The 19,682-nt window shown below is 50.0% G+C and overlaps 1 protein-coding gene across 4 annotated transcripts in view; it reads left to right on the forward strand.

Moving 5' to 3' along the window:
• The first annotated feature begins 820 nt into the window (after positions 1 to 820).
• Positions 821 to 19,682, forward strand: part of CPXM2 (carboxypeptidase X, M14 family member 2) — a 135,982-nt gene continuing 117,120 nt past the window's right edge. Inside the window, exons 1-2 of one of the 4 annotated variants that reach the window (XM_070363523.1) lie at positions 821 to 1,288; positions 12,225 to 12,323. In XM_070363523.1, coding sequence (XP_070219624.1) covers positions 979 to 1,288; positions 12,225 to 12,323 — 409 coding nt within the window. In that variant the 5' untranslated portion in view covers positions 821 to 978. Of the gene's footprint in view, positions 1,289 to 9,727; positions 9,827 to 12,224; positions 12,324 to 19,682 lie in introns of those variants that run through there. The other 3 variants (XM_070363521.1, XM_070363524.1, XM_070363522.1) reach the window with 3 other exon arrangements.

A 19,682-nucleotide genomic window follows, 5' to 3' on the forward strand; every position in this document is an offset into this window, starting at 1 on the left:
ACTTAAGGACAGGAACTTCCAGGGATGCTAGGCCCCGCGGTGACTAACTTGACTCCAAGGAACCCTGGGGACCTGGGGACCATCCACGGTGCCTGAAATAAGATCACGGTCAGGTGAGGGGGAAAGGTTTGTCTGGCCAGTGGGGAACCCGTGTCTGGTGTGGAACCAGGGAAGAGGCAGGTGTCAGGAGAGCTGGAGGCTAGGCTCAGGGCTCTATTTGCTTTAGGACCTTGGGCCACCGGGGGTCACAGTTCCCCAACCTGTAAGGCAGCTGGAGCGCCCCTTCGGATGGACACTCCTTGGAATCTCTGGGGAAGCAGGCTCCCAGCACCGGCCGGCTTCTGAGGGAGGTGAGGGGAAGGGAAGCGGTTTGGAGACAGTTAACGGGATGGCCATGGCACCCCACTCCAGTACTCTTGCCTGGAAAATCCCATGGGCGGAGGAGCCTGGTAGGCTGCAGTCCATGGGGTCGCTAAGAGTCGGACACGACTGAGCGACTTCACTTTCACTTTTTCTCTTTCATGCATTGGAGAAGGAAATGGCAACCCACTCCAGTGTTCTTGCCTGGAGAATCCCAGGGGCAGGAGAGCCTGGTGGGCTGATGTCTATGGGGTCACACAGAATCGGACACGACTGAAGTGACTTAGCAGCAGCAACGGGATGGATGGTTCCCAGGGCCAGCCACCGCGGGGTCGGCAGGAAAGGCAGGGAGGAGGGAAGGGCGGGGCCGGCCCCCCTGCGCCCGCCCCGAGCCTTGGCGCGCCCCTGCCCGCCTGGCCCGGCCCGGCCCAGCCCAGCCCGGCCCAGCCCAGCCCAGCCCAACCCGGCGGGCGGGTCACACGCGCCGCCGGCCGGCCGCCTCCGCACCCTGTGCTGCTGAGCGCCCGGTGCCCCTGCCCCGCGCCGCCGTCCGCGCCCGCCGCCCGCCCGGCGCTCCCGGCGCCCGCGACCCTGCCCGGGGCGCGGGGCGGAGCGGGCATGGCCCGCCGGGGGGCCGCCGCGCTGGTGCTGGCCCTCGCGCTCCTGGCGGTGGCCCCGGCCAGGGTCGGGGCCCGGGGCGCAGCCGTCGAGGACCCCAACGACGACGTGCAGGAGACTTGGAGCCTGGAGCCTTCCTACGCGCGCCGGGAGCCCGAGCCCGAGCCCTTCTCGCCGCCGCTGCCCGCGGGGCCCGGGGCGGGGGAGCGGGGGCCGCGGCCACCCCAGCCCAGGCCGCCCAAGAAGGCGACGACTAAGCCCAAGAAAGCTCCCAAGAGGGAGAAGTTGGCTCCGCAGACGCCTCGGCCAGGTAAGGTAACTCGCGGCGCTGGGCGGCCCGAGGGGGCGCCCGTGGCCGTGTGCCTGTCCCGGCGGTGGCCTGCCGGGTCTGGGGCGACAGCTGGCTTCCCTCTGCGTGTGTCTGGGATGAGAGAGCCCCGCGAACTGCCCCCATCGCGGCCCCCACCTCCTTAGGCACTGACCGCGCGTCCCGAGGCCCGTGCTAGCGCCCCAGAACTTAAACCTGACCAGCTGCCCTTCTCAGCTGCCTGGGGAGCGGGTCCCTCAGCGCCAAGTTTGAGATTTACTGGGAAAAGGATCTTACTGCCTACTTCTTCAGTCTTCTCTCAGGACGTTTTCTTGAGAGTGAATTTCCAATTTGGTAATGTGACCAGTGGGGGTCTGTTTTGGCATAGTGGCCTTCTGGGGAGAACTCAGCTGGCCGGCCCTTCCCCAGCCAAGGTCCCCTCGAAAGCTCCCCCCATCCTGTTTTCTGTGGGTCCCTTGAATCCTCTGCCCAGGAAGCGGTTAGGATGGCAGCGGTTCTGCTGGGGAGCCTTGGGCTGCAGCCCCAGGAGGGCCCGGGCTGCTGGACTTCAGGAAGCCCAGAGGCCCCCTCGGACCCACCCACCCCTCCCACCCCTCTCAAACGCACCCCCATGTTCTGCCTGCCGAGTCTTGGGGAAATAGCTTCCATTCAGTTTCTTACACTCTTTGTGAATAGAGGACTTTCTCTTAATTGTATCCTGGGCTCAAATTGCAAAGGGCTGCGGTCCTAATATTTCAGGATTGAGGAGTGAGAGCAGGACTGTGGCCAAGCTCCCCGGCCTTGGAACGGCCTCCCTTGAAAGGAGCTTCGTGCCGGTGGTGGCACCGTTACACAGCTCCTGGCAGGAGCGCATCACCTTTGTCTGGTTAAACTCCTCACTGAGGATAGCAGGAGGCCGTGGGGAAGGAGCAGAGATGAGGGTCAGGAACTCCTAAGTCGTGGGGGCCATCGCAGCAGCAACTCTGCACTTACCTGGAGCGGGAGGGGTCCTGCCATATTCGAGTTAGTGTGCTGTGTTCTCACTCACTCAGTCGCGTCTGACGCTTTGCCACCCCATGGACTGTAGCCTGCCAGGCTCCTCTGCCCAGGGGATTTTCCAGGCAGGAATACTGGAGTGGGTTGCCATTTCCTTCTCCAGGGATTTGAGTTTGTGGGTGACTGTGAACCTGCAGGCCCTTCTGTGAGTTGTTTCACCCTGCACAGAGCCAGCATTCCCCATATTTTCTGGGCAATTATGCCTATTAAGATTTGTAAAAACCACGCTGGTTTAATAATAGGAATGGAAGTGGGACAAGGCAGTCATATTTGTAGACTATTCGCTGTGACCCTGCTAGGAGTTTTATGGGCAACCATCTCATTTATTTCTTTCACGGGCTCCGAGGGGTGGATATTCTTGTTACTTTGCAGATGAGGAAACTGAGGCTCTGACCGTGTCAGCAGTCTGCTCAGGGTCACTCGCAAGGTGGTGTGGCAGCTCTGGAGGCCCTTCTCCTGTGCTTTTAACTGAAGGGCTTTTTTGTTTGGTCGTGTGAATCAAGCTGGGATGTGTTTTTGTTTTTTAGCATCTGCCATGTGGTTGGTGTGGCGCTGGGCATGGTGGGTCGAGTTGGGTGGGAGACACATCTGTTAGGTTCTGGTACGTACTGGGGGGTGGCCAGGCGGACGTGGGGGAAGCCCCAGGCTTGACTGAGAGTCCGAGGACTGCACTGCATCCCAGTCCTGGGGCTCAGTACTCAGCTTCTTGACCCCAGCATCTTCCTCCGCACGTGACGGCTGCCTCGCTTTACTCTGTCGCTTGTCCTAGGAGCTTTTCAACAAAAGCTTGTCGTGTGTCAGCTTGCGGTTGTTCTGGTCCCTTCTGGGCTGTTCGTTATTCTGCAGGTCGTTACCAGGAACCTGCTCAGCATCAGGTGCCGGGTGAGGCCCTGGGGGAGGGGAGAGCAAAAAGGCCTCGCCCCACTCTCCTGGAACACTCTGGAATGGGATGCTCAGAGGGTAGTTGCAGGTGTGTCGAGAGCAGCGTCGTTGATTCCCCAAACTGAACACAGGAAGCTCCAGAGACTCAACCTCCAGGCCTGCTACCATTTCAGGGTGTGTTTCTAATAAACAGTTTGGGGCTTTTTAGACTCCCCCTGCCCAACTCTGACAAGCAAAATGTGACCTTGATCCAATACTTTTAGCTCTGATCCTCCCCATCCTCATCTTTTTGGCCCTTGACCAGTGGAACCCTCTATCCTGAACCTGAAGTCAGAGAGGTCAGAGAGTCTGGTTAAGAATCACTTTGCTGAGTGATAGTTTTGTGCAGTGAAATTACAGTAAGAGAAAATGATTTTGCCTCCCTTAAGGGGTGGCTTGATACAGGTACTGCTCCTTTCCTGGTGGCTCAGTGGTAGAAAATCCACCTGCCAGTGCAGGAGGCGTGGGTCTGATCCCTGGGCTCCAGTACTCTTGCCTGGAAAATCGCATGGACGAAGGAGTCTGGGGGGCTACAGTCCATGGCGTCGAAAAGAGTTGGACACGACAGAGCAACTAAACAACAACACACGTGATGTAACAGAAGCATTCATCTCTGTGTTGGACCATTTCATCAGCGGATTGCACTAATATCTTAGGACGGCACTTATAGTATTCTTAGGGGCCACAGTGGGAATGTTTACTGTGAGCTTTTGGACTGGGTGGGTGGTGCACTGTCTAGGCACTGAGGTGGGAGTGAGGGGTTAGATTTAGAGAAGAAGAATGTAAGAGCATGTATAACTGCTCATTGAGAATTTTCTCATGTGCTTTGTCTTCCCAGATGATAAAATATTTGCCACATAGCTTGTATCGTACATAAAGGCTGGGCTCAAGAGAAGATGGGAGGTAGATGCTCTGTGTCTCTGGGTCTAGGGGGAGTCTTGTCTGAATCCCATAGGAAGGTTTACTTAAGGGGCCAAGGGCATTGGGCATTCAATCTTGATGTGAGTTTGGCTTTGACTCTTGGCTGTTTTTTCATGCCACCAATGTGCAATGGCTTTCATGGGCCGACATTCTCCTGGAAGTGGCTTGGATAGCTGAATCTTTTGGTTAATTGAGAGTATTGCATTTTTCCATGAGTGACTGATGGATTCCAGAGTAGAGCCCTTATGTACCAAATAGAGTGGAATCTTACATTTTTTTAAGGTTTTTACCTGGAAATAAGTATAGACAGGAAGGAAATTGTAAACATAGTGCAGAGAGATCCTGTGTACCCTTCTTCCAGCTTCCCCCAATGATAGCACCTTTTAGAACTACAGTACAGGATTTCTCCACCTTGGGAGTATTGACACTGTGGCGTTGCCGTGTGTGTGTGTGTGTGTGTGTGTGTGTGTGTGTGTGTGTGTGGAAGGCTGTCTTATGCATGGTAGGATGTTTAGCAACATGCCTGGCCTTGACCCACAAGGTGCTAATAGCACCCTCCTCCGAGTTGTGACAACTAAAAATATCTCTAGACATTGTCACATGTCACCAGTGGGCTAAGGATCACTGCTATATACAGTATCAAAACAGAAAAATGACATTGGTACAATACTTTTAACTTTCAGAGGATGTGCTGTCGCTTCAGTCATGTCCCACTCTGTGTGACCCTAAGGACTGCAGCCTGCCAGGCTCCTCAGCCCATGCCTTGGTTTCCAGGCAAGAGTACTGGAGTGGGTTGCCACTTCCTTCTCCAGGGGACCTTTCCCACCCAGGGACTGAACCTGTGTCTCTTACGTCTAACTTGCGTTGGCAGGCGGGTTCTTTACCACTAGCATCACCTGACATTCCCCAGTTTTCGTGTGCACTTTTGTGTGTATGCGGGGGTGTGTGTATGAGAGTGTGTGTCTGTGTGTGTAGTTCTGCACTGTTTCACGTCTATAGATTCACAGAACCAACCCCCACCCCATCAGGATACAGGACTGTGGAATTCCTTGTCTGTGATTGAGTAGGACTCAGTCTCGTACAGTTTCTGAGGCCCTCGTTGTGAACATCAGCAAATCCCAGAATTGTAGATCTTCAAGGAACCTAAGTGTTCATTGTAAGCAAATTCTTATTCATTGCAAGGTTCCTGCCAGCAGGCTACTTGGTGTTAAAAATCGGTTGAAGAAGACTATTTAGGTGATACTAACTTTAGCAGTTCATGAAGTGGGCAGGCAGTCTCCGTGTGGGGAATGGCAAATGGGGCAGAAGGCAGGAAGTTTTTATAGAACAAAGAGCAAGGAGAAGAAAATAGAAAATATCTGGTTGGCTGGGGTGACACAGTCAACTTTGTTTGGGGTGAGAAGACCCAGAGTTGACCTGGCATTTGGGAATTAACTGGATACTTCTGGTTAGGAAGGGATTGTTCGTGCCAAGAAGTTTATGTAAGTTTAAATTTGGTAATGTGGCATCGTGGGCAAAAGCAGCTCCATCTTGGGCTTCTACATTGGTCTAGGCGCCTATGTTTCCACTGACGGGTGCTCACCACCTTGAAAGGCTGCCTGTTCATTGGATAAATAGTACTGATTGCTAGAATGTTCTTCCTCACAAGGACCTGGCAAGCTGCTTTTCTCTAATTCCATTTATTCAACTGTCTCTCGCCAAATTCAATATTTTCTAGACCCCTGCAGTTGGAGGTCCAAAGAATGAGTCTCTGGGCCCCGTTTTCATCATCCTAGGGTGAAGAGTGAGATGCGGGACCACAGTCTGGGCATGCGAGTGGATGTGGGGTGTACTTTCCATGTCATCTTCAAATTGATGGCTTTGGTTTGGAACCATACTCCTCTTAGAGGGAAAAAATAGGCATCAGAGAAGTAAACCATAGTTACATAACTGACTCGCTTTGCTCGCTGTCCCAAGAGGTCGTGAAAAACAGATGAGTTCATAAACAAGACTCAGTAGGTGATTTGAAGATGTTTTATTCTCCTTCTTCCCTTGGGCTGGAAGTAGCCTTGAACTTTTGGGTTCCTACATGTTGGTTGCTTCCTTCAAGGGCTGGGGAGCATGCACGTCTATTGGAACACACGCTCGCCTGCATCACACCCATGGCTCTGACCCTCTGTCTCGAGCCCGTGGAATTCACAGAGTGGGCAGCGAGCCACGTTTGTTGGTGTGTCTGTGCCCAGAATTGGCAAGTTTGTACTTTGTCCTGTGTTCTACTCTGGCCCGGGAAGGGGAGGGGCTGGCGATAATCAGAGAGCTGTTATATGAGCATATTTGGTTGTAAACAAAGTCCTTTCTGTTATGCATTGCCAGCTAGTTGCTGGAAAGAGCTTCACTTTTAAGCTTTTGCTTCAGCACCCTTCAGGGCTTCTTGCGCGCTTCGCCCTTCGGTTGGAAATGCCATCTCTTGGGCCAAGCTGGAGTGTGAGGATTAGGAGCATGTGTTTGTAAATGTTTCCCTGCATACTTTAAAAGCAATCACAAGGCTATAGGCACACCTAAACAAATAGCAAGAAATCTTTGCATCATGGTATTATATGCTCTCTGGAAGAGTTAAATCCATTTTTTTTTTTTTGTCCAGATCAACTTCCTAGAGAATTCCAAGGGAAAGGACTTTTTATAGAAAAGGTCTTTCTTCTCATGTACATCAGCAAACAGCTTTAAGACACCACCTCTGTTTCCAACATGCTTTCCAAAGTCAACTCTTCATGCTGGCACATCTCCCCACTGTGCCCGTGGTTGTAGAAACCCAGGCTTGTGTGTGGGTGATGAAGGGGCAGACACCTGTGTGTTTGGAGAAGCTGGGTTGGAGGCCTGGCTTCTGAAGATAGCCGTTGTGTTTCCTGTGTGCTCTGAGCATCCCTGACTGCCGGCTCTCACGGAGGACAGTGTCTTAGGTCTCATGGCAACAGCAGCCTGGGCCCTGGAATCCGGATTTTTTTTTCTTTTTTGGCCCTGCTTCATGGCGTGCAGGATCTTAGTTCCTCAATCAGGGATCGAACTCTTGCCTGCTGTAGTGGAAGCACAGAGCCTTAAGCACTGGACTGCCAAGGAAGTCCCTGGGAACCTGGAATTCTGAGGTGGGGGTCTTCTCCGGATGTCCCCGAGGTGGTCAGGGAGCCTGAGTTCTCAGGCTTGGTGTCTCCAGCAGTGGCTCTGCCCTCTCTGGCCTTCTGAGGTTCCTCTTGCTTCCCTGGGATCATGAAACCCATAAAATCAGGGTGCCTTGGAATGGCCACGGGAAGGGCTCGTGTCTGTAACTGATTGGCATCCCATTGGCTACTGATCTGGGCATCATAGGAATGTCAGAGCCACACAGGACACCTTCAGGTGTTAATTCAAGGCTCTACGTCAGACTTTTATGGAATACTTGGTTCATGAGAGGCACGAGTAAGGGTTTGGCAGAGGTTGTTCAGGATTCAGAGAGATTCAGAATCTGGCTGTGCCACTCGTGGGCACAGGTGACATCTTCACGTCTTGAATTCATCACTGTGACGGGGAGTAATAACAAGAAGCTTCCTGAGGTGGTGTGAGGTTAGAAGGTCAAGGCACAGCCTCCCAGTCTCTTGAGGGATGGGTGAGAGGCAGCTTCGACACAGGGTCTCCAGGTGCCCCAGCCACGTTGAGTCCTGATGGCTTCCTGCCAGCATTGCAGCTCAGGTTGTTGGCATCTCCTTCTTCGAGTCTCACTGTCTTCCCTTCTTCATTTGTGATTCAGGAAATAATCACCTCCCCCGGTCACTCCTGCAGCACAAAGCCTTGTCCCCGGCTGGTTCCAGGCAGAACCCAAACTGAGACTGCAGATGCCTGCAGTGCCCCTGGCAGGGCCTGGCACACCCACCTTGCTGCTGTTCTGGGAGTGTCTCTTTGAAGGCTGAGGGCTTCTTACTTGGTTGTACGTCAGCAAAGTAGCTGCCACTGCCCAGAGGCTGGGATGGGCTGTCCCTTCTGCCCCAGGGACCCTGGTGGAGACCAAGTCGTCTGAACAAAAGGCCGGCCCATAGAGGGCCAGGGGCTGACTCGAAGGTTTCCCAGGGAAGACAAGGCTGAGTGGGGGATGGGGGTATGGGTGGGAAGAAGCGCTTGTGAGGGATTGATTGGCTGGTTGGTTGATTGATCGATAGACTTTGGTCCAGTCCTGGTTAAAAAAAAAAACAAAAAAAAAAACTTGAGAAATTACACCCGATGCCTCCGTCTCCAGCTCAGACCTTCCAGGTCGCTAGTTAACCGAAGCAAGCACATCCTTCCTCCACTCAAATTTTTGGTCCCCAGGCTTTTACCTGATCCCTGGGAAACCTGTTCCCACCAGGACCTTGGCTCTCTCAGGTTTGGGATCTGGAAGAGGGCACAGGGCAGTCCCCGCCCCGTGTCGAGCCTTTTCCTGCTAACGAACACAGGGAGCTCCAGTTTCTAACCGCTTAGTTTGGGTTTTTCACGTCCTCCTGCAACATCCTCCTTGGTCCTGTGGTATTTGAGAAAGTGAAATTATCGTCTGTCACAGTGCAGCGAGGTGGCCTCTCTGGGGAGCTTCGAGAACCCTCAGTGGCTTGGGGCCAGGACCTTCCTCCCCTGGTGGGGTCCTTCCCGAGAGCTGGTGAGGGGCTCAGGGCTCAGGGCTGCATCCTTCAGGACAGAGAAAGAGTGCTGATGCTCCCGGGCTGGAATTTCCTGGGGAAAATGCAAATATGCAGCAAAGAATTTTTTCAGTTTCTGGGGCTGCTACTGTAAGCTCCTTGTATATCGGGAGGGGGGAATATAGTTTCCTATCAACCAAGAAGCTTGATATTTATCACCATGGACTAGAATAGAATATGCAGCCCCCACTGGCAATTCCGTTTGCTACTTTTAAGGAATTCGGTTTTGTCATGCAGCCCAGATGGAGATGTTGATTTGGCTCCGGCTCCTCCTCTGAGCACTATTTCCACTTCTCTCCTTTCATCTCTACAGACCATATGCTGCCTTTCTCGCTGCAAGAGAAGAGGTTGGGAAGGGCCTAGGCCTGGCATAGGGCTCCCACTCTGCCGCCTCCTGGCTCTCTCAGTGACCTTGGGAGGGTCTCTTCTCCTCTGAGCCTCTGTGTTCCCATCTGTAGGGTAATGTTCACAGCGAGTTTCCTGCCCTCAATGGGTATCTGCCAAGACGGAACGTTTCAATCCATGAGAACCTATATGTGTGTCCAGTTGCTCAGTTGTGTCCGACTGCTTGTGAGCCCATGGACTGTAGCCCACCAGGCTCCTCTGTCCATGTGATTATCCTGGCAAGAATACCAGAGTGGGTTGCCCTTTCCTCCTCCAGGGCATCTTCCTGATCCAGGGATCCAACCCACATCTCCTGCGTCAGCAGGCGGATTCTTTACCGTTGAGCCACAGAGGAAGCCCTAATCTATGAGAGGATGCCTTGTAAATTGTGACTCATGGGCCACGTGTCGGCTGTTACTTGCCCAGCCACTGGGATGGTGCTCTGTGACCGTGGGAACTCGGGACTCATGTGAACAATGAGAAGAGGGAGGTTGTCTTTTATTCACTGGTCACCGCCGGTCAGGCACTGCCCTAGGTGCTTGGATATATGGCGTCCGTGTGCGCCCCATGACTTCCAGCGAGGCAGGTAGCATGTCTCCTTATTTCAAACTGATGAGGGGATGGAGCATAGGAGGGGAGAGGTGGGTTCCTTGAGGACACATGTGGTCGGTGCAGTGGCAGAGCCTGTCTGCCTGGGGCTGGAATCACATCTGTAGGTAACTATCCCAGAAGTAGATCTTCCTAGAGAAGGTGGCAGGGGCCCTGCCTGTTTCTGCTTCTTTGCCACTCCCTGTGGGGACTCTGTTTCCCACATGTTGATCTCAGGGGTAACAGGACATCTGCCCCACATCTGGGCTGTTCTTGGCTTCCCAGAGCTGAGTGCAGGGCGAGGGTCCAGCCCAGGGGAGTGAGGCTGAGTGCGTCTGCAGGACCGCGTTCTCTGACTCCGTCTCCCGTGTTGTCCGCTATGGCCCCAGAGAGGGTGACTTGGCAGAGGGAGGGCCTGCGATGAATGTCCGGCTTCTGGGAAATGTTGGATGGAATGTTGTTCCCCAGAACTTTGGCTTTTTCCTCTTACATTGTGTAAAACTTCCCCGCCGCCCCCTCCCCTGCCCCCGCCACCACCATTTTATCTTTCTGCCAGATCAGACTCTTCCTTCTCAAAAGTTATGGCGCCCAATTTTCCAAACAATCAAGATTTTTACCGACTCACCATCAGGCTCTTTCGGAAGAAGTCGTCTTTGGAGATCACTGGCTGTGACATCCCTCCCCACGAGAATGGGACAGACGCCAGGTGATATCAGGCTGATGTCATCAGCTATACTCGGGTTGGCAGCCTTCCTCCTCTGGCCTTTCTGAGTGTTTTGGTTTTTTGATTTCCCTGACCCAAGGAGGACTCTTAATTTTGTGATTTTTTTTTTTTAGCTTATATTACAAATGAAAGATACACCCAGCAGGTATCACCTAAGAATATGATGGAAAGAGAATTGCCCTTGGCCAGGCACGATGCACCCTTGACTTTTTTGATGATGTTTTCTTGATAAATCTCTCTTCTTTTTTTTGGTGACTCTAGAATTTAATCTGAAATGACTTCATTAATTGGCACAATCCACTTGATGTTTTTGGTATTTCAGCTTGTTTCTCAAAGTCCAAACTAAGTATCTTTCTCCATAGACCCTCCCCTCCCCTTATTTTTGCCTCGTTGGTCATTCACTGACTCATAATCATTCATGATCATTTGTTCATCACAGGCTTAACCAGACTCTGGAGGGAGAGCATGAGCAAAATCAGACGCAGGTCCTGCCTCCATGCACAGAACAACATGTGTTGTATGTGTGTGATGATGTTATCCCAGACCGGGGAGCAGAGCTGTAGTGGGGGCTGCTGACACCCGCCCCACCCCCCACCCCGCCAGGTCCTCTTCCCACCCAGGCATGCCCCTCCCACAGCTGCTGGGGCTTGGCTGTGATGACTCACAGCTACTCCGTTCTCTGGAGCTTGACCCTTGGAAGGTGACTTCTCCTACCCCCAGTAGATCAGTCTGTAGCCAGAGACCAGCCAGCATAGGAAAGGTGGCCCCTTGTCTCATGGTGGGACCAACACTCTGTGCAGTGTCAGCTCCAGAGCTCCCCGTGGCGTCAGGCTGAGTCAGATTCTCGCTGGGAGCCCAGCCTAGCTTAGCTCCTGCCTCTACCTCATCTTTTGCTTCCTCCCACGTTTTCTCCTTAGACCCCACCTTGGTACATTACATGCACGGAACCCCTGCCTCAGGCTCCGCATAGAAGCAACTTGACCAGAGACACGTGCTGTCAGAGCCCATCAAAGGAGGCAGTGATCTAGGTGGGCAGTTCAGGAAGGCCATCTCAAGGAGGGCATGGTTGAGCTGGGATTTGCAAGATCAGAGGAAGTGAAATAGGTGAAGAGTGAATGGAAGGATGCTGCAGAGGAGAAACAACATATACTGAGTTCTGGTGGACAGAAAATATGATCTGAAGGCTGAAAAGAAGCTGGTGTTTGTGAGCAGAGAGAGAGCCCCTCCAGGTACTCAACTGGGGCCTTGGAGAGAATTAGGTGGGAGGAGCCCAGCATGGTAGGAAATCTAGCTCCAGGCTCAGAGGCCTGAAGTTCCAGCTCCGTTTTATCCATTTCATCAGTTAAATGTAGTGTTACTCCTGGAGTGCCAGGGAGGGTCAAAAGTACCCCCACAGGACGTTTTGCAGCCTCTGAATAGCGGCCACCTGCAGATGTGCCTTGCTTGTTACCGTGTTTATTTCCCTGGGCATTCACCATAACACACTTCCTTTCCTGTAACCACCAGCCTCTCAGAGTTCAAGGTGCCATCACTAGGGTCTGGGGAGGCAGAGGGTGGAGATGGTTGCTTTGCAGGAGAAGATGGTTGAGTCTCACCATTCTGGGATGACTCTGATACATGGGAAAGTAAAGGCATCTCTCTTGCTCTCTCTCTCTCTCATTTATTTTTTAAGGTAAAAATATCAACAGAAAAGGCATGAGAACCAAGAGCTCTGAGAAGGCTGCCAGTGATGATCACGGCGTCCCCCTGGCCCGTGACGCTGTCCGAGAGGGTGAGTGAGGTCCCTGATGTGCCTTCTGCCCCAGCTCAGTCTCTGGCCCTGGGAGGACACGGGCCCGGACACAGTAGCCAAGTTCTGAGTGGAGGGGGATGGGCCTGGGGTCGTCTGCCTCTTCTGAACCATTCGTGGGTGAGGAATGAAGACATGCACATCCCTTCTCTTCTGCGTGTACAGTAACTACACAGTCATTGAGTAACTCAAACTCATCAGCTTGACTGAGGTCATTTCTGAATTTCCTGGAGCTCTCGGTTGCCTTCTCTGCTCTTCCCTCACCTCCTCTCCCTTGAAGACAACCTCATTTCCTTTCCTGTGGGGCCTCATAGCTGCCCACAGCCTTGTGTATACATTTATTATCACCCAACAAAACCCAGAGCCTCCAGGGTCAGAGGTCAAGTCTTCAACTCCCAAAGCACGTGATGCTAGGCCTGGTGTTTTACAGTCATGTAAAAATATTAGTCCTTCAATTACTTACTTCCGGATAGTCAAAGCCATTTGTTCTAGACTCACGGACAAGCTCTGGCTAATATTATTATTATTAACCATCACCACTGTTGTATGTTACTCTGAATTGTGGTATTTCCCAAGACATTTCTGCTGACATTCGTGATACTGAACATGTACTAAGCACTTGAGCTCTCAGTACTTGCTGTGCACTGGGCCTCTTACTTCACATCTCCTGATGTCCCTCTGAGTCTTGTGGATGGTCTTATTATTATCGTTATTATTACCGTCATCATATCACAGATGAGGAAAATGAGACTCAGTAATATGGGTCATTTGCCTACCGTTATGTGGCCTTCAGTTTGTAAAACAAGGATTTGAACTCCAGATTTTCTGATTCTAAGCGTTCTGCTTAGCAGCACAGCTGCTTGACATATATAGAGCATTTCACAAATTTACATTTATAGAGGCAGGATCCGCTTTTGGCTGCCATGTGAGCCCATAAACCGTGTAACAGAGTTGATTGTCACAAAGGGAATTGTATGTTCCCTTAGGCACATTGTGATGATTTGGGGTTGGGTTTCTAACCAAGAATTTGCCATCAAAGAAATCATAGATAGGACTAACAGCACATCCTAAAATAAAAACAGAAGTTCCACAGCAGTGAACTTCTGCAACCACTTAATATATGGGAATTCTATTCTGTCGTAAAGTGGGCGGGCGAGCCCTGGGCTCATCGCCCTTGGGAGGACCCAGCATGTCCGGAGGGGGTGTGGAGGACTCAGGGGTGCTGGGGCTGTGTTTCTGTGGGTTTGCCCTGAGAGTGGAGTCCTTTGGGGTTTCCACTCTGTGGGTGGTAATGAGATTCCCACATTGGGTGGGCCTCGGCATGACTTTTTGTCCCTTGGCCCCAACAGGCTGATAAAACACCAGCTGTTTCTCCAGATTACAAGCCACGGGGCTAGAGGGGCTTCTGGTCTGGCCTTCCCTCTCTGGGTTCTGTTGCTGTCAGATCTGGGACCAGAGAGTTCTTTCTTGTCTTGTTCATTCTTTGATGCTTTCAAAAGTATTTTAAAAAATATTTTTCCAGATTTATTTTTTAGTAGCTTTAGCACAAGGGCTGGTTTGAATAATCATATTTCTTCATTACCAGAGTTGGAAGTTGTTATAAATTCGAAAGGCATTTTCACAAAGATTTTTCTTTTTCAATTTATTGAGTCGAAGTATAACTGATTCGCTATGTCGTTTTGGTTTATCATGTACAGCAAAGTGATTTTATACATACGTACACATAAATATATATATATTCTTTTTCACATTCTTTTCCATTATGGTTTATTACATGATGCTGAAAATAGTTCCATATACTGTACAGAAAGACCATGTGTTTAGAAAGATCACTTAGAATTTTTAAAAAATCTTGCTTTGTTGTTTATCACAAAGACTTTTCAAGGCCCATTTCTGTACACAAATACATGTACACACACACACACACACACACACAGACACGCGCACACTGAAGTCTGAACTTGTCCCCTGTTCTGCCACACGCCCATTCCCCGTCTCCCACTCTGGATGACAGGATTGTTCCCCTGACCTTAACCTCAGAGCCCTGTCTGAACAGTTGGGACCCCATTCTCAAAGGCAGCCTTTCTGGCTCTGATTCACTGAGTGTCCTAGATGTGATTTTGGCCTGTGGACTTTATTCATAATGTTCTTTTATTAAAATGAAATTGAGAAATTGAGGAAAACCCTGGAGGGAAGAAAAGCTGCAGGGGCCCTAATGTGCAGATACAGGAGGGAGAAGGATGGTGATGAGGGGAGGTCGTGTGCAGGAGGCAGGTGGCACAGCCATTGGGGAACATGGGTCTGGACCAGGAGGGGTCACCTCGAGGTGGAGCTGGGCAGAACAGGGCCTCAGATGGGCAGCTGGGTAGGCTCAGGACCCCCTGTCCATCATTCTCTCAGCATCTCCTCTGGTCGTGCTGAGGCCTTGCTGAAGATGTGGCAGAATGACGGGGTGGGGAGGATGGTTGTCATCTACATCATGTCCAAGGTGGCAGGTGGAACAGATGGCATTTGCTTCATTTTCAGGGTGGTGGGCAGAGCAGATATTAAGCACACTGAGCTATGTGAGTGGATGGCATCAAAGGGCTCGGGTCAGATGTGGATTTGAAACCACACAACCCAGATTGGGGCTTGAACCCACTGGCTTTCAGGTCCTGTCTCAGGGCTTACTGAAACTCAGGTTCTTTACGTCTCATCACAGAAAGAATTCAGTGAGAGACAAAGCGATAGGTAAGAAGTAGATTTATTTAGAGAGACACACATTTCAGAGACAGAGTGTGGTCTCTCTCAAAAAATGAGAAGGGCTTTGGGAGGAATACCCTGCACAGACAGAGTGTGGGCCATCTCAGAAGGTGAGAAGCCCCAAAATGCGGGGTGGTTAGTTTTTTTGGCCTGGGTAATTTCATAAGCTAATGAGTGGGAGGATTATTCCAATTGTTTTGGAGAAGAGGGCTGAGATTTCCAGGAATTGGGCCAGCCCCCACTTTTTGGAGGTTTATGGTCCGCCTCAGAACTGTCACGGCTCCTGGGTTGTGTCATTTAGCAACTAATATGTTACAGGGACAGGCTTTCCTGGTGACTCAGTGGTAAAGAAGCTGCCTGCAAATGTTGGAGACATGGGTTTGATCCCTGGGTCAGGAAGATCTCCTAGAGCGGGGAAAGGCTACCCACTCCAGTATTCTTGCCTGGAGAGTTCCATGTACAGAGGAGCCTGGTGGGCTACAGTCCATGGGGTCGCAGAGTCAGACACAACTTAGCAATGAAACAACAAATTACAAGGAGAGTATGATGAGTTTCAAGGTCCTCTGGAAGTTGACTTCTGCCATCTTGTACCTGGTTGGTTCTAACCAATTTTTGTCGGAGAGTCCCTTCTTCTGCCAGGAGGTAAAACCAGTCAGTCCTAAAGGAAGTGAACCATGAATATTCATTGGAAGAATTGACGCTGAAGCTGAAGCTCCAGTAATTTGGCCACCTGATGGGAAGAGCCGACTTATTGGAAGAGACCCTAGTGCTGAGAAAGATTGAAGGCAAAAGAAGAAGAGGGCAGCAGAGGATGAGATGGTTAGGTAGCATCACCAACTCAATGGACATGAATTTGATCAAAATCTGGGGGACAGTGGAGGACAAAGGAGCCTGGTGTGCTGCAGTTCATGGGGTCACAAAGAGTTGGGCATGACTTAGCGACTGAACAACAACAATGGCTATGTCATTCTTTTAAAGCTTGTGCCCTGCTCCCTTCCCTCCTGTTTCGGACTCACCCTGAGAGAGTCTTAGTTTTAAGGGAGAGATTACGTACATGGCTGTCACCGTGACTAAGGATTAGCGTCATCTGTGGCAAGTCTCCAAAATACATCTTGGATATTGTTCTTTAATAGCGTATGCAGTGGTTGAATTACTGGTGTAGCCTTCACATCTCTATAAATCTACACCCTTGCCATTTGACTTTGCAGTTTCCTTTGTAAAAGTTGAAAGCCCCTTGATTGTGGGCTGTCCATGTTCTTTGTGGAGGCAAATAGAATAAGGTGGACTGAAAAAGTGCAATTCTGGGCTGAGTGCTTAAGAGACTTTGCTCGTTTTCATTTTCTCCTTATGCCCAGCCATCTCCATGAGAAGAATACACGCATCTAGCCCACTGGTCCAAGGAGCCTAGGAGATGAGTGAAGCAGATACAGGTCCGACCTGCAGCCTGGAGCTACCAGCTGAGCCCAGCTGGTCTGAAGGAACTAAGAAACAAGTGTTTCCTATGTGCCCCTGGGAGCTTGTGTGGCTTGTTGCACAGCAGTAGCTGACAGATGCAGTAAGGAAGATCCGCACTTTAAAAAAAGCTGCATGGTGTTCTATTGAATGGACGTTCCATAATTTATTTGAACTCTAGGTGATGGACATGTAGATTGTTTTCAGTATATTGCTACTGAATGAGGAGTATTGCAATGAACTTACCGTGCATTGGCTGCAGAATAGCTCCTTGGCTGACATTCAGAGCCCACCATGATTTGACCTGTTTCTGGCCTCTATCTCCCTTTTTCCCAGCCAGATAAGAGTTTGTTTCTCAGACATGCTCTGTGCTGAAAGCTCAATCATGTGTTTCCTCCAAAGGGAATTGGGCAGGCATCTCAGCTGGTGATGGAGAAGCAGCTTTGGGGTCAGGCTCTACCCTCACTGACTGTGAGGCTCTGGGCTAGTTACTATCTCTATGACCCAGTTTCCTTCTCTGTAAAGAGGGGATAATATCTCCTTTATAGCGTTTTTGTGGAGATGAAATAATGTGTGCAGAGTGGAGCATACACAGTAGGCTCTCACAAAACATTAGCTGTGATTTTTATTTGCTGTCCTGGGATTTTTTTCATGCCTTAGTTATAGGAGTCGGCAGATATTTTTAAAGGATCGTAAATATTACACACTTTATTGGCCAGCAAGCAAAGTTGAGACTATTATGTTGGTATTTAAATAACCATTAAAAAAATATAAAAACCATTCTTATCTCCTGGGCCATATAGACACAGATGGTGAACTGAATTTGGCCCTGATGGACTGTAGCTTGCTGGATTCTGCCTCAGAACTTGTTGCTGTTGTTCAGTTGCTCAGTTGTGTCTCACTCCTTGGGACCCCATGGACTGTAGCACGCCAGGCTCCTCTGTCCTCCATCATCTCCCAGAGTTTGCTCAAACTCATGTCCACCGAGTCGGTGATGCTATCTAACCATCTCTTCCTCTGCTGCCCCCTTCTCCTTTTGCCTCCAATCTTTTCCAGCATCAGAGTCTTTTCCAGTGAGTTGGCTCTTTGCATCAGGTGGCCAAAGTATTGGAGCTTGAGCAGCACTCCTTCCAGTGAATATTCAGGGTTTATTTCCTTTAGGACTGACTGGTTTGATCTCCTTGCTGTCCAAGGGACTTCTTAGAACTTGACAGTTGTGCTGATGCTGACTCCAGGAAGCCTGTCCTGGTTACCTGTATTTTGCTTTCCTGTATCTCTTCCTCATGCTCCTGGTCCTCTCCTCTCTCACACCACAGTGATTCCTGTGCCTGACTCTTCTGTCCTGGGAGGCTGTGAATGCTTGTGAGCAGGATCTGTGTCTGATTCACCTAAGGCTATGCCCTTAGGTGCTGGAAGAAGCCACTGTTGATCCGAATGCTGTGCTTAGTCGCTCAGTCGTGTCTGACTCTTTGCCACCCCATAGGCTGTGGCCCGCCAGGCTCCTCTGTCCATGGGATTCTCCAGGCAAGAATACTGGAGTGGGTTGCCATGCCCTCTTCCAGGGGATCTTCCTGACCCAGGAATCGAACCCAGGTCTCCAGCATTGCAGGCAGATTCTTTACTGTCTGAGCCACCAGGGAAGCCCTTTGATCACACCTGTTTATCAAGCACCCTGCACTGGGTCGCAGCTAGTGTTCAAGGGTAGAGAACAGGTGTTCCATGTATGCTGAAGCTGACTGTCCATGGTCCACATCAGCAGGATGGGCCCTGCACAGGAAGTGCTCTTTGATCTGTAGGAAAGAAGCCTCATTTCCCACCATGATGGAAGGTTTTGCAAAGCAGTACATGTTGTGAATGGAGCACCATCAGCGCTCTGCCTTTGGCCTGGGTTGGGTGAGATTTGAGGCCTCTACCAGGTACGATGCTTAGAGGTAGTGTGTGTGTGTGTGTGTGTGTGTGTGTGTGTGTGTGTGTGTGTGAAACTTGAGGATTTTCTTTGTATCACAGACTCATTGGAAAAGACCCTGATCCTGGGAAAGATGAAAGGCAAGAGGAGAAGGGGACGACAGAGGATGAGATGGGTGGATGGTATCACTGACTCAATGGACATGAGTTTGAGCAAGCTCCAGGAGATGGTGAAGGACAGGGAAGCTTGGCGTGCTGCAGTCCATGGGGTTGCAAAGAGTCGGCCATGACTGAGCGACTGAATAATAAGAACAAATTTAAAATTGTTTTGTCTTCATGAAGAATTGTTTTTTTCTTCTATTGTGTATTGATTTTCTTTAAATGACTACTTTTTGACTTAAAAAAATCTATTTTGTGTGACATTAAAGAAACTTTATAGCAATTTAGAAAAATCTGTTTAAACTTGGATTATCTTTTTAAAGACCTGGAACCATGTAGGAACATAGAATGATCTGTTCCTTGAAAGTATGAAAAAACTAGGCTGTAAATTCATCTGAGCTGGACACTTTCCATAGAGAAAATTCTTTGATAATGCTCATTTTCTTTGATAATTTGATAATTCTTTGATAATTTTCATTTTCTTTCATGGTTCTTGATCTATCAGGTTTTTCATTCGAGTTTATACTGAAAGTTTTAGTATATTTTCAAGATATTTTTCAAGATAATCAAGATATCTTGATTTTTCAAGATAAAATTTAATATATGAAATTAATATATATTATATTAATATATATTTTGAAATTTGTTCATTTATTTTAGAGCAGTTTTTTCACACTTAGAGAAGAATGAGAGGAAAGAATTCCCATGTACCTCCCCTCCAGCTCTGGCTTCTATTATAGTAACACCTTGCATTCATGTGGTACATTTGTTACAACTGAGTAGAGTATGGCACTAGTGGTAAAGAATGTCCCTGCCAGTGCAGGAGACTTAAGAGTCGTGGGTTTGATCCCTTTGCTGGGAAGATCCTCTGGAAGAGGGCATGGAAACCCACTCCAGTATTCTTGCCTGGAGAATCCCCATGGACAGAGGAGCCTGGCGGGCCACAGTCCAGAGGGTCGCACAGAATCAGACACGACTGAAGCAACTTAGCACACACCCACCTTCTTATTAGCTAAAGTCTGTAGTTTGCATTAGTGTTTACTCTTCTTGTTAAACATTCTGTGGGTTTGGACAAAGGCATAA

This window comes from Bos mutus, chromosome 26 (genome assembly GCF_027580195.1).
Source record: "Bos mutus isolate GX-2022 chromosome 26, NWIPB_WYAK_1.1, whole genome shotgun sequence".
Classification (NCBI taxonomy): Eukaryota; Metazoa; Chordata; class Mammalia; order Artiodactyla; family Bovidae; genus Bos; species Bos mutus.